Source organism: Typopeltis vanoorti, chromosome 5 (genome assembly GCF_054136105.1).
Source record: "Typopeltis vanoorti isolate ZY-2024b chromosome 5, IOZ_Tvanoo_1.0, whole genome shotgun sequence".
Taxonomy (NCBI): domain Eukaryota; kingdom Metazoa; phylum Arthropoda; class Arachnida; order Uropygi; family Thelyphonidae; genus Typopeltis; species Typopeltis vanoorti.
This window is the reverse complement of record NC_143553.1, coordinates 51094447-51108231: the sequence shown is the minus strand read 5'-3', so window position 1 is coordinate 51108231 and position 13785 is coordinate 51094447. Positions and strand designations below refer to the sequence as shown.

General features: G+C 33.4%; 1 protein-coding gene across 2 annotated transcripts in view; it reads right to left on the bottom strand.

The window, feature by feature from the left end:
• Positions 1–13785, bottom strand: part of LOC150106402 (solute carrier family 49 member A3-like) — a 137049-nt gene that overhangs the window by 79754 nt on the left and 43510 nt on the right. For both annotated transcript variants that reach the window (XM_090392423.1, XM_090392424.1), the window contains exon 4: positions 9012–9088. In XM_090392423.1, the coding sequence (XP_090248549.1) occupies positions 9012–9088 (77 nt within the window). The remainder of the gene's footprint in view (positions 1–9011; positions 9089–13785) is intronic.

Below are 13785 nucleotides of genomic sequence, written 5' to 3'. Positions count from 1 at the left end.
TTGGCACACTCTCCCTCAATGAGTCTATGGACTCCTTGGAGGTGTCACATAATAATAATATGGAAATAGACAACAGAATCAACAAAGCCAGTATGGTAGGAAGTCAAATGAATAAATTTATGTGGAATAGAGAGAAATTAGTTAAAGCACTAAATCAGCTGTATACAAGACAATGTTCAAACCAATTTCACCTTATGGATCTGAGAGCTGGGTTAGAAATAAAACACTTGACCAAAGATCAGAGATCACAGATGAGAAAGATTAGGGCATGAACAGATTTCATCAATGGCAATATTATATTAAAAATGAGGATATTAGGAAAGAACTTGACATTGTTACATCCAGGAATGTGTTAGCAAGAGCTAATCTCAGGTAGTATGGTCACTTAAATGGAATGGGAGAGGAAAGATTAGCAAAACAAGTGTTCTCTGCCAGATTGAGAGGAAAAAGACCCAGAAGAAGACCAAGATATATGGTGATTTATACAGTAAAAAGTGGCTTAGAAGAGAGAAATATAAGATCTAATACTGGAGTCTTGACATATAACAAATTGATTTGGAGGAAAATTGTTGATAGGAAGTTAATAAAGATGCAAGTTTTTCATGGTACTATCATAATATCCTGTACACCCCTTGAGAACACTGTCAGGAATTTGATGATGATATTTAATATGTGCATTATTTTAATGTTTACCTACTGAAGTAAGACATGGACAGTGATTAAAAAACATGAAGATAGGTTGCATGTGGTCCAAAGAGACTCAGAGAAAAGAATGATCCACATAAAAAAAAGGGGATAGAATTAGAAATAGAGAGATGACTGGAGTAGAGGATATTGTGAAGTATTGTAAAGCAGTGCTTGCCAAACTTCTGGATGTCAGGGCCCCCTTTGAAAAAATGAAAATATTTCACGGCTCCCCTCGAAAAAAAATTGTAATATAGACATATATTATTATAATATTTATTTATTTATATTCAATACAAAACATACACAGCGAATATTGCAAAAATCAAATGCAAATATTACATTTTTAGCATCTTACATACACATGACATGACACATTATCTCATATTTTTATATAGATATATTGTTATTGTACATTTGCAGTACAAGCACATGAAACGTAAAATGATTAGTAATAAAGAAAGAATTAAAAACATAAAAGAAGTTTAATAACAATTTAATGTGATGGATGTGTTTCAATGCTCCTACAACAATATCAGATGAAATATTTGAAACTGAATTCTTAGATTTCTGCTTTGAAATGAAACTTATATGAATAAGAATAAGCATATATTTACTAATATTCATTAAGCACTGAAATATGCAGGAAGCAAAATTTGTGAACCTGCACCAATCACCAATGTGTGATTTTTTTCCATTAAAATATAAAAACTAACAAAAAAGAAGTAAATAATAAAAATTAAATACGTTTCTTTTAAGATAAAAAAAAAAATCTACTTAGCCTTAAAAGATTTTAAATTTGTTTTCATTATTTCACGGCCCCCCTCAACAAAACCTATGGCTCCCAAGGGGGACCGCAGCCCACCCACAGTTGGGGAAGCACTGTTGTAAAGCATATAAATGAGATGGACTGGCCATATTAAAAGATTAATAGATGAAAGATGGACAAAATTAAACACTGAGAAAAAAGAAGGAAAGGTCACTAAGGAACAAGATGGAAGAAAACTTTGTGGACATTAGCTAAAGTCAGAAAGAACTAGAAAATTAAGGTGTAGGCTTATATCTAGTAGTTGAATGAAAGAGGCTAAAGAAGAAGTATATTTATACAGCAAATTAATGCATCACTATTTGGTAAAGAAATTTTGAACCAAAGTAGTTTGAATGATGCTATTATTGTAATAGAAGGAATTGTGTAAGGTGTAATTTGGGTGGCTGAGGTAGATGTAATTGTCAGTCACCGGATGAGGTACTGTGAGAAACGATAAGTCTGGCTTGGATGACTGCAGAGTTGTACACATTGTTTATACTGAGGCCATGAATGATAAAGTGAAGAGAAATCTTTTTTTTTTGGTGATAATTATAAATGTATGTGGTGTTTATTGGCTGAATTATTTTAAGTTTTTTTATTGTTTTTGATGTATCTTTTTAACTTTTTTTTGTTCAAGATTTTTCTTATGATCTGCAGTAAAGCTGTATGTGACTAAGTTATCCTTCATTATAAAGAGCAGGGGCATGCAATAGCAGATGAGATTCATGAACATACCACCCACAGAAAGAAATCCAGTCTCCTGTCCATCCACACACACAAAGCCACAATAGTTCCCTCATACATTTTCTTTCTCTCTCTCTCTATCTCTCCAGGCATGAACAACCAGGTAAGTGACAAAAGGGTTTTTCACTGGTGATTGGAAAGCTTCATGATTTACTATTGAGTTCTGTCCCATGTACTATCTAGTGATAAGTCTGTGGAACCATTTTATTGCTGTACCCCTGAACAGGGAAGACAGAGTATAAAGTATTTGTCACAGCCTTGAAGAATGTTGCTCAATGTAAGTGAGAAAAGGGGAAAGAGAAAATAAAGCTCTTTCTCTGAAAACCAAACATGGCAGAACTCCAATAAGCTATATGGTAGATATTTCACCAGGCAATGGAAGACATCTTCCACTTAGAAGATACATTTCCTCCAGCTAAGGGGAAGATATGCCTTTGCAGTAACAAATGCTCACCGCATATGCCAGAGCTCCGCTTGTGGAAACAGGCTACACAGTGGGAAAGTGGAATTGACTTGACTAAGAGGTAGCTATATATTGCACATCAACAATCCTACGGAAGTAACTTTTAGCATATCATTTGATGCTATGTATTTTGGCTGGGACATTTCAAGAATATCCTATAGTGAGTGAATTCACTACAGGTATTTGCTTGGTGTTGAGTGAAAAACTATGTTCACACATGGAAACATCAGTTCTTTGCCATTTTGTTTTCATTGCTTAAAAATTTAAGACAATCTTTGCAGAACCTTTTGTATCAGTTTCTTTTATCTAAATTTAACTAGTTACCATATTAACTGCATAGTCATATCCTTTCAACATTTTCATGTTGGGGAAACAGTGCACTGTATCTTTTTGTATTCTTTAAACTTTCATATTGTAAAAACCCCTTAAAGTGCACTCCCTATATTCATGCTGCACTTTAAGGGGTTTTTACAATATGAAAGTTTAAAGAACACAAAAAGATACGGTGAACCATGAAATTATTTAATTTCATGGTTCAATAAGAAAGACACGTTGCTGGTTGAGTAGGCCTCCCATGATGAATCCACCAACTCCATGGAGATTATTTATTATATAATAATAAATAATGGTTTATTCATAATGACAATAAGATCATTCGCAGTAGTAAAAAAATTATTACTATTAAGCCAGAGAGTGATCAATTATGTTCAGATTTATTGATTTGTTAGCTTCAAATAGAGAGATTGCAGAAATTAATGCCTACAAAAGTCATTAACCCTGACAACTTCAGCTTTTACCATCAGAAACGATTATTTTTATTAATTGTAAAAAATATCAGTTTATTCTAAAAGATTGCTAATTCGTGTAATTTTGCAAAAAAAATAAAAATAATATTATATGTATATATACTGCCCCCCCCCTCCCGAGTTCCAGACTGGTAGGCCGGTTCTCCTTGAATTCTGATGACGCAAAAGGGAGTCCCCCCCCCTGGCACCTATGCCGCCCCCCTTCCCAAGTTCTGGACTGGTAGGCCAGTTCTCCTTGAATTCTGATGGCTCGACACTCAGGGTAGCTCCTGAGTTTCAAAACATTTCAAATAACTTGACAAAAAATGTGACACAAAAACGTTTCATAAAAAGGCTTATCATTTTATATCTATATATATATATTTTTTTTTTTTTCGCAATTTATTTTTAGTTGAGGATTACATCTAAGAATTTGAACTACATGCTTAATGTCCAACTGCTTAGTTTAATCACTTCACTTTTTCTGAATTATAAGAATGGTCTTTCTCAAAAAAAGTTAAAAATTAAAAAATTGAGATTAAACTATCAATTTTTTAAAACAATTATCTCTCAATTATCCTACTATACTGGATAATCAATTTGGTGGTCTTATTATTCAAGGGTTTGGCTAACTGAAGGCAAAGTTACTTGATGTTACACCATGTAACTTCTAGTTGTTCTAAACAGAAGTAGTAAGGATGATATTTAAATCACATGCGCGCACACGCACACACACACACACACTTCAATTGATCCTAATAGTATCAGTTTTTATTTGGCTGTCTTGTAACTGCATAAAAGGAAAAATCCATTCTCCACATGCCTTCACTGTTGTTTAATTTTTTAATTTCCAAATGTATTATGCTGACAATGATCCATGATATGCAAATCAAAATATTTGTTGTTTATCTTAATTAAATAATTTTTCAACTGTTATGTACGTGTAACTTATACAGAATAATAATGCACAGTCATCTCTCAGTAAATATATTAAGATCTGTTTCCTTATGCATTACTGTTTCTTTCATTTCTAAGTTTTTCAAGAGCCTCCAGAACATTTTGGCACCTTGCTGATATTTATTTTCTATATCCTTACTAAAGTCTTCCACTGACTTTTGTTCAGCTGCTTTTATACTTTGCTTTCTTACATTTTTCTCTGCTCTGAGAAGAGCACATGCTGATTTACTTGTTAGGAACTTTCAATGTGCTTTTTCTATTCTTGATTTTTCAATCATTGCTAAGAATTTCACTACATGCATCCCTTGCTACATTAATGTTTTCTTCAGTTTGTCCCTGAACTCCAAGGTTGTATAAGAGGGAGAGAGAGAGAGCGAGAGAGAGGAGAGAGATTAATCATAATAATACAAACTTCATTTATGAAGTTTTTGCTCAGTATACATAATACTGCAAAAAAATGACCATAATAATTAAAATTATTATGTGAGATATTTACAACCTATTAACAGGGTGCACCATAAGAAGGGGTGAATCAGACATTAGGTCAAAAGCCAATCAGCTATCCATGCCTGTGATAGCCTCCTTCCAGCTATCTAGCTTTACAATCCCAAAGCAGGCAACATAATTTCATCTCACCAATACTCAACATTAGACATTTCATGTACCTGTACTAATTTTTTTTTCTTCATTTTAAGCATCATTCATTTATTTTTTACTCTCCCATTTGCTATTGTCACATCACATACCACTCATCATTCTGAAAAACGTCTTGATAGTGGATATACTAAATATGCTGAAAGATATGCAACAAAAAAAAAACTGCAGCTTTTTCATCCTTTCTTTTAGCAATACATGGTGATCAGTATTCATATTAGTAAAATTATGGAGACTACAAATGTGTTAAGAATAATTACTCTAATTTCCCATTTCAACCAACGTTTCAACCTTCATATTCAAGGTCGTCATCTGGAGTACAACACACAAAGACAAGCTATATTACATTTCTAACAGTAAGTCAAAGTGAAGTGTTGAAAGTTTATTTTTCACTTGGTTAGAGTATAATAAATTTAGTTTAATCCTTTATCCAAGTGTGAGCAAACAAAGTTTGCACCTGAAAGTATCTTCAGGACTGGGGTAAGGTGGTACAACACCAGGACACTCCTAGCAAAGGTGGAGCAAGCTACCAACACTCCTATCTCAGTATCTCCCATAATGCAAAACACATCTCCTTGCGGATATGTCTAATGTTATGCATTAAGGGAAGGTCCACAACCCACACTAGTTTCGACCTTTATTGAGGTCCCTTCAGTGGGAGCCAGGCCCAAGTGGAGATACCAGGCAGAAGCATTAGCAGGTCATCTCTACCTATAGGAGTTGCCAAATGGCATGCCACCCTTTTTTAATAAATTACTTTGGATTTAGAGAAAGCTGTTGAAAGTTTATTTTTCACTTGGTTAGAGTATAATAAATTTAGTTTAATCCTTTATCCAAGTGTGAGCAAACAAAGTTTGGGCCTGAAAGTATCTTCAGGACTGAGGTAAGGTGGTATCTCCACTTTGGCCTGGCTCCCACTGAAGAGACCTCAATAAAGGTCGAAACTAGTCTGGGTTGTGGCCCTTCCCTTAATGCATAACATTAGACATATCCGCAAGGAGATGTGTTTTGCATTATGGGAGATACTGAGATAGGAGTGTTGGTAGCTTGCTCCACCTTTGCTAGGAGTGCTCTGGTGTTGTACCACCTTACCCCAGTCCTGAAGATACTTTCAGGTGCAAACTTTGTTTGCTCACACTTGGATAAAGGATTAAACTAAATTTATCAAAGTGAAGTGATTTGATCAACCATTATTCTACTGGCCTTACCTCTAGTGAAAAACTACATCAACGGTATATTCTATTTATAACATCAGAGAACAAATTTATATATAATGTTAACCCCCCTGCCAACCAGTCATGACATCTATAGACGTCAAGCTAAATCTGAATAGGATTCTGTAACATAACACCCATTGAATAACATGGATGAGAAGTGCAATTTGGTCTCACTATTTCATCCACCTCACCAGTAGGGAGATTAATAGACCAAAAGTGGTGGTCTAATCCATAATTTAACAAGAGTGTTATATTAGAATTATGATCTTGGATTGCTTAATGTCCTAATTATATTTAACACTTTGACCAAAAGGTTAAGTGGGTAGAATATGTGCCATCCATATTCTTGGGATTTTAATTGTGAAATTCTTATCTCAAGAATAAGAATTCTTGTGATAAGAATTTCACAGGCCTCCTTAAATTTACACTCATAACAATGTTTTGGTGTGATATAAACAAGTACCTTTCCAATAAATTCCATGTGGAGTATTCAGGGCATGATCAGAAGTCCAGATTTACCATAGTTATTAATTTTAATATGCCATTTATGTTCTTTTTTTTTTCTGATAGGAATTATACATCCTGTTTCACTTACAGGGCAAATTACAGGTGCAATGAATACGGTATACTCTAGGATAAGCCAGTGGAAAATGGATGTATTTTGGCTGTAGCCATTTATCAGGAAGGTATTGCTGATAACTTTTAATTCATATGTAAGTGCTTGTTCACTGGAGTAAATCTTCAAAGCTCTGTTTTTTAGTGTGTTAATGACATCTAGTTTTTGTGTTGGGTGGTGGTAGGAGTTCTATGTGTATGTATTGGCCAAATATGTGTAGGCTTACAGTAAACAGTGAAGGAAGAACTGCCAGAAGGAAGGCGTGTGACAAGTGTATCTAGAAAGGGAAGCGAGTTCTGACTCTCAATTTCAATTGTGAATTGTATGCATGTCCGGGCGTTAGCCTAGTGGCTGTGCGCTTTGCAACCATATGCCTGGGGAAGGAGTGTCCTAGGTTCGATTCCTGTCAGTGACGTGAGGAGCTGAAGGATCTTCCTCAGCCATAGCCAAGTTCTTGGGCGTGGACAGCAGGGTTTTTCCTCCAGTTTATTCTGGAGTTTTTCATTTCCACAAACAGGCAAACCAGTGAACACACACAGCCATGATTAATAAACCCTTGACACCGCAAGGTAAAAGAGGGTAAAAAGGAAAATGAGATGACAGGAGATTGTATGCATTTGTGTTGTTTGTTTAGATGGCTGAGGAAAGAGTAATGTCTGGTGGCCATGGGACCAAATAACAAAAATATCATCAATGTATCTAAGTCAGACTTTGGGTTTTAAAGGAGAGGAATCTACAGTATGTTGCTCAAAAGCTTCCAAATAAAAGTTAGCAAATTGGGGGGGGGGGGGGGAGTGGTGAGTCTATGGCTGTGCCTTCTTTTTGTAGGTAAAAGTATTTTGCCACACAAAATAGCCAAAATGTAGTATATATGCAAAGAGCACTGTGATATCATGTAGGAATTTGTTCTGTAAAAGAAGAATTGTATTATTGATTGGGACATTCGTGAAAAGGGCAGAGATGCCTAAAGTGACTAATAAATCACTATTTCTAATGTAATGTCTTTCATTTTGTTTACAAACTGTTGTGTGTTTTTAATATAGGAGGGGAAATGACCTACCAGCGCCTTTAGCGTTGATGCTAGTTTCTTGGCTAGATGATAACCGGGGGCTGTCAATACCTTCAACTATTGGCCGAAGCAGTACGTTCTACTTGTGAATCTTGAGTGAACCCAAAATTTTCAGGGAATGAGTGTAGTGCAGAAGTAGTTTTTTTAACTGTATCCATGGGCCAGGATGCGATTGATAATTTTGCTGTTTCCTTTTTAATCCGATTAGCTGGATTACAGTTTACAAGTTGATAGGTGCTGTTGTCTGAGACACACTGATTCATTTTTTCTAGGTAGGCTGTTCAATTTACTTAAATTCCTGTTACTTAAATTACTTAACTTCCTGAATTGACTATCCTATTCAATATTTTTGCTTGAGAGACTAGATTTTACACTTGGTCATTCTCATACTCACTCCACAGATGGGTGTCTTCATACAAACTCACCTGCTTCCACCCTATTCAACAGCTGAAAAGAGACACAAATAGAACTAACAGCAGAGGAGATAATGAATATAACAGATAAAGAATAAAAATGAACAAAACTAAAAAAGTATATATATATACTAAAAATGAAAACTGTTCTATAGGAATAGTTTTCATTTTTAGTTCCGAAATTTTTAAATTGTTAATCTTTAAAAATTAAATGCATTTTGCTTATTATCTTCTCTGCTATTAGTTATTTTGTTTGGTTGGTTTACTGTCCTTAAACTTTTTCTTTCAATGCATTTTTCAGTTATCAAGTTCATCATATTATCCTTGCTTTCTTAAAAATACACCCAAGTATGTCATTTTAATACTTTCTTAATATAACTTATAAAAAAAATTTCATTTTGTTTAGAACTAATTCAGCCTCATTTTATAACATAGGAGCAGTTCCATTACCAAAATAACTTTATTTCTACTAATAAATATCCATTTCATATTTCATGACTACAAGGTTAATTATAAGACATTATTTAATACTTAAGACTAAAAAATGTTTACATTTTACAAAAATGTAATTTTGTACTTCTAATCACTTGAAATAACTTACTGCAAGTGGAATATTTTCTGCTTCTTTTACAAAAAGAGGAGTCAAGCCTGTTCCTGCCATTATTCCCAGAGGAAAACCTTAAAAATACCAAATCAAGCATAACTGCATAAAATTAAATAAAACAAAGCGAAATTAGCAGATTAGGAGTAGTGTAATAGAGCCTTAAATCTTTTAAGTAGTAATTTTAATAACATAGTAAAATAAAACACTAATAGCAATGCAATATAAAAATTTACTTTTTAAGATTAGTTAAAGGCTCTCATTAGTAATAACATTTCATAAATTCATACTATATATTTTTTTTAATCTAACAACTTTTTAATAAACTTATTTCTAAATATTTTTAATTACACTTTGAATACAACTCAGTATAACTGCTCTTTAATATTAAAACATTAGGAACCAAATAAAAGGGGTTTATCATCCACTTTCAGATCACTACATCCATGCTTATTGGAAGCCTGAAATATTTTGAAGAACTTCTATGTTTGGTCTCTAGAGTAAAAGTCTTTGATTACTAACCTTTAGCCTACCCTTGGTGTTGAACGAACCATAGGTTCTGAAAATCTTTCCTGGGTAGGGTTTTCAAAAAATAAAGTACAATATTATAATAAATTTTCCCATCATTATAATAAGACTTTGCTTTGATAAATATGAATATTAAATGCAGAAGGAGACTTAATTGCAAATATACAAGGGTGGTCTGAAAAGTTCCTGGCCTCGACCACAGATGGCAACACTATTGGAAAGAGATTTTTTTTTTCTAAGTTGGTACATCTGTCATAAGCATCCATGTGAAACTGCAAGTCATTCTATCAAGTAGTTTGTTTTATACAGCTGTCTGAAGCAAAAGTGTTGTCTGTATCCCTTGAAATGGATAAAATCGAGTATCGTGCAGTTATAAAATTCTTTGGTAAAAGAAGGTTCAATGCCAAAAGAAATTCATTCTAAGTTCATAAATGTTTACGGGCACTCTTCTCCTTCATTTATGACAATTAAGAAATGGGCTGCCGAGTTTAAATGTAGCCGTACCAGCCTTGAAGATGATCCACATGAAGGACGTCCAAAAAGTGTAACAACATATGGTATCGGATAAAGTAAATCATGAAATTTCTGAGACTATAGGCATTTCAAAAGAACATGTAGGATAAATTTTGCATGAAGAATTGCATATGAAAAAGCTTTGCACAAGATAGGTGCCATGCTTTCTCACAGCAGATCAAAAATGCACTCGCATGAAAATCTCTGAACAGTGCTTGGAGCTTTTTAACAAAAATAAAACTACTGAAAAAGAGAGCCAAAAGGCTTCACTTCAACAATGCAAAATTATTAAAATTAAGTGGATATTGAATCCAACATTACTTCAAAGCCGAATAGAGAAACTATAAGAGTTTCATGCCAAATATAGAAACTATAAAAGTTTTGGCAGATCTAAGCATAAGCAAACCTTTCATGACAGGGGCAACTCATAGTAAAGGTGGAGTAAGCTGTGATCACTATCCTTAGTATTTCCCATAATGTAAAACACATCTCCTAGTGGACATGTATGATGTTATACATTATGGGGGAGGGGGGGTCACTACCCAGACCGGTTTCGACCTTTGTTGAGGTCTCGTCAGTGGGAGCCAGACCCAGATGTAAAATACTCAGGTTGAAGTGATGCAGAACTTATACTTTGCCATATGAGTTGCTAAAAAAGGTGTCACATCACAAAAGGCACCAATGAAAAAGAGAGCCAAAAGGCTTCACTTCGGCAATGCAAAATTATAAAATAAACTATAAAAATAAATAAATAAATAAAATAAATTATAAAAGAATAAAACTAATTTTGTGTGTCGATTTATTACTATGGATGAGACCTGGATTCACCATTACACACCAGAATGAAACAGTGGACAGAAGCCGGTTATTCAGTGCCAAAGAAGACAAAGTCGGTTCCATCAGCAGGAAAGGTCATGGCATCGGTGTTTTGGGATGCTAAAGGGATTTTGTTTATTAATTATCTTGAAAAGGGTAAAACAATAACTGGGGAATATTGTTTCGATTTTTTAACCAGACTAGACGAAAAAATTCGTGAGAAAAGACCCAGTTTGCAGAAGAAAAAAAATCATCTTTCATCAGGACAATGCACCTGCCCACAAAGGTGTTTTGGCAATGGGAAAATTAAGGGATCTGCACTAAGAATTGTTGGAACATCCACCCTATTCCCCAGATTTGGCTCCTTCTGAGTTCTATCTCTTCCCAAAACTTAAACTCCTCCTTGCTGGTCGGCATTTTTCTTCGAATCAAGAGGTGATTACAGCTGTAGAGGGGTATTTTACAGATCTTACTGTAAATCACTACAGGGACGGGATAATGGCACTGGAATAAATATATTAGTCTTAAGGGAGATTATGTTGAAAAATAAAAATAATTTTGAAATTATAAATTCATTTTTTCATTGTTAGGCAGAGAACTTTTCAGACCACACTCATATATGTATATTATGCATATATAAGAAGTGCTTCGAATCTTAACTACAGTAAAAGTGAGTACTATAACAAGTCCAACTCTCTTCTGATGTAAAACAACAGAGCTTCAATTTTGGTATAATTTTAACTTGATTTTAGGAAATAGTTTTCCTTATTAAAATGCTAGAAATTTTCTTCAAGCTTTGAAAAGGTATGACTTCTTCATATTGTAAACTAAATTTATTTGCTCATGCATGCAATTTAAAACTGATAATAAATCAGTTTGTTGTCTAATAGAGCTAATTACAGAAGCTTATTGATGATCTACAGCAGGGTTTCTCAAACTTTTTCTACGATGGAACACTTCACAAATCCTGAAATGTTGACGGAATACCTTGGTTATTTTGTAATGTATTAATTAATAATTAATTGGTAATTTAGCTTCTTTTATTGTTAATTAATAAGTGATAGGTAATTTAGCTTATTTATTTGTTAATTAATAATCGATAATTAATTATTAATAATTATTAATGATCAATAATTAATTATTAATGATTGATAATTATTAATGATCAATGATTAATTATTAATGATTGATAATTATTAATGATCAATAATTAATTATTAATGATTGGTAATTAATTAAACATTAATTAAACCATCATTAAATTAATTTGTGCTGATTTTCATTGACATATCCCATTCTGATCACCAAAAATTTATAATATAAGTATTTACGAGTGAATGCAGACTTTCTCCAGTGTGCTGGTTTTGTAGGTTAGGTAAATATAAATAAAATAAATGAGTAAATCTAAGCGTTAAGAAAAAGCAATCATTTATTGTCAAATGTTAATTAGTACAAAACAAAACACATAAAAATAGTAAAACGTATATTGCAAATTAAGTTCTTAATGACTCTGATGTTTTTAGGGCTTTGAATTACAAATTCTTTTGATATCAGGCACAATATTAGAAAGTTGAATTCTCATATTTCGTGCAGCGTCGAATCTGTTCCTGGACTTTGATTTGGTTGCAGCATAATATGAAAATCCTGCCTTGCATAAATATATCGTTGTAAAAGGAAGTAAAACAAAAATAGCTAATTTTGATACGCTTGTCCAGAAATCATTTATTGGCAGTTCCTTGTATTTTTGTTTTAAATCAGAGTCACTAATTAAGTCAATTAGATTTTCATAGTCACTTTCGCTGAAGCCTGCTGGCTTAGCTGTCACTGTAAATGGATTCAGAACCCAGGAATTGTCTTCACTGGATTTTGGAAAATATTGCAAAAGGGTTGATTGCAAGTCATGCAAGCGTTCTAAAATTACGTTAGATACTTCTTCATTTACTTTAGAATTTATTTCAGTCAAAAATTCATGTAAGGTGGGAAAACAATCAAAATTATTCTGTTCAACTGTAGAAATCCAGAATTGCAACTTCCTATCAAAAGATGCAATTTTATCTCTTGTATTAAAAATTGTAATATTCTTTCCTTGTAATGATAAGTTAATTTCATTGTACTTTGTAAAAATATCTGCCAGATCGCAAGACACACACGCAAGACCATGAAGAATTTCTTAATAATTCAATAAAATTTTGTCCTAAATTATGTGACATCAAGAAGACCATTAACTCACTACAAAGTTCAAAAAGCCTCAATAATGCTTTTCCTCTGGATAGCCATCTCACTTCAGTATGTAATAAAAGTGCATTATTGTGCACTACCCATTTCATCGCACAAAATTTTAAATAATCTGGATTGAAGTGGCCGAGATTTTACATAGTAATCATTTTTTCGGCTTCATCCAAAATAGTTTTTAAATATGTACGAATTCTTTTTTGTTACTAGTGCTTGTCTATGCAAAACACAATGACTTTTGGTGGCTCTTGTAGCTACTTGCAGGATACGTGTTACAACTCCCTTCATCTTTTCTACCATTGCTTGAGCACCATCTGTACAAATATCAATACACTTCTCCCAACCGATTTCCTGTTTTGTAATATAATTATTAATACAGTTGAATATATCTTCTGCGGTAGTTTTTTCTTGTAGATATTCGCACATGAGTAAATCTTCTTCAATACTTTTATCAAATATGTAACGAATAAACACTAGTAATACAGTGAGTCCTGCAACATCTGTAGATTCATCCATTTGCAATGAATATTCACTGCAGCCCAAGTTGATGAATTAGCTCTATTTCTATGTCAACAGAAAGATCTTTGATGCGGCGTGAAACAGTATTATTTGATAATTGTACTGCATCTATTTTTTTAGCAACCTGCTTGTTTAACATGCATGAATGCATGATACAATGTCTTTC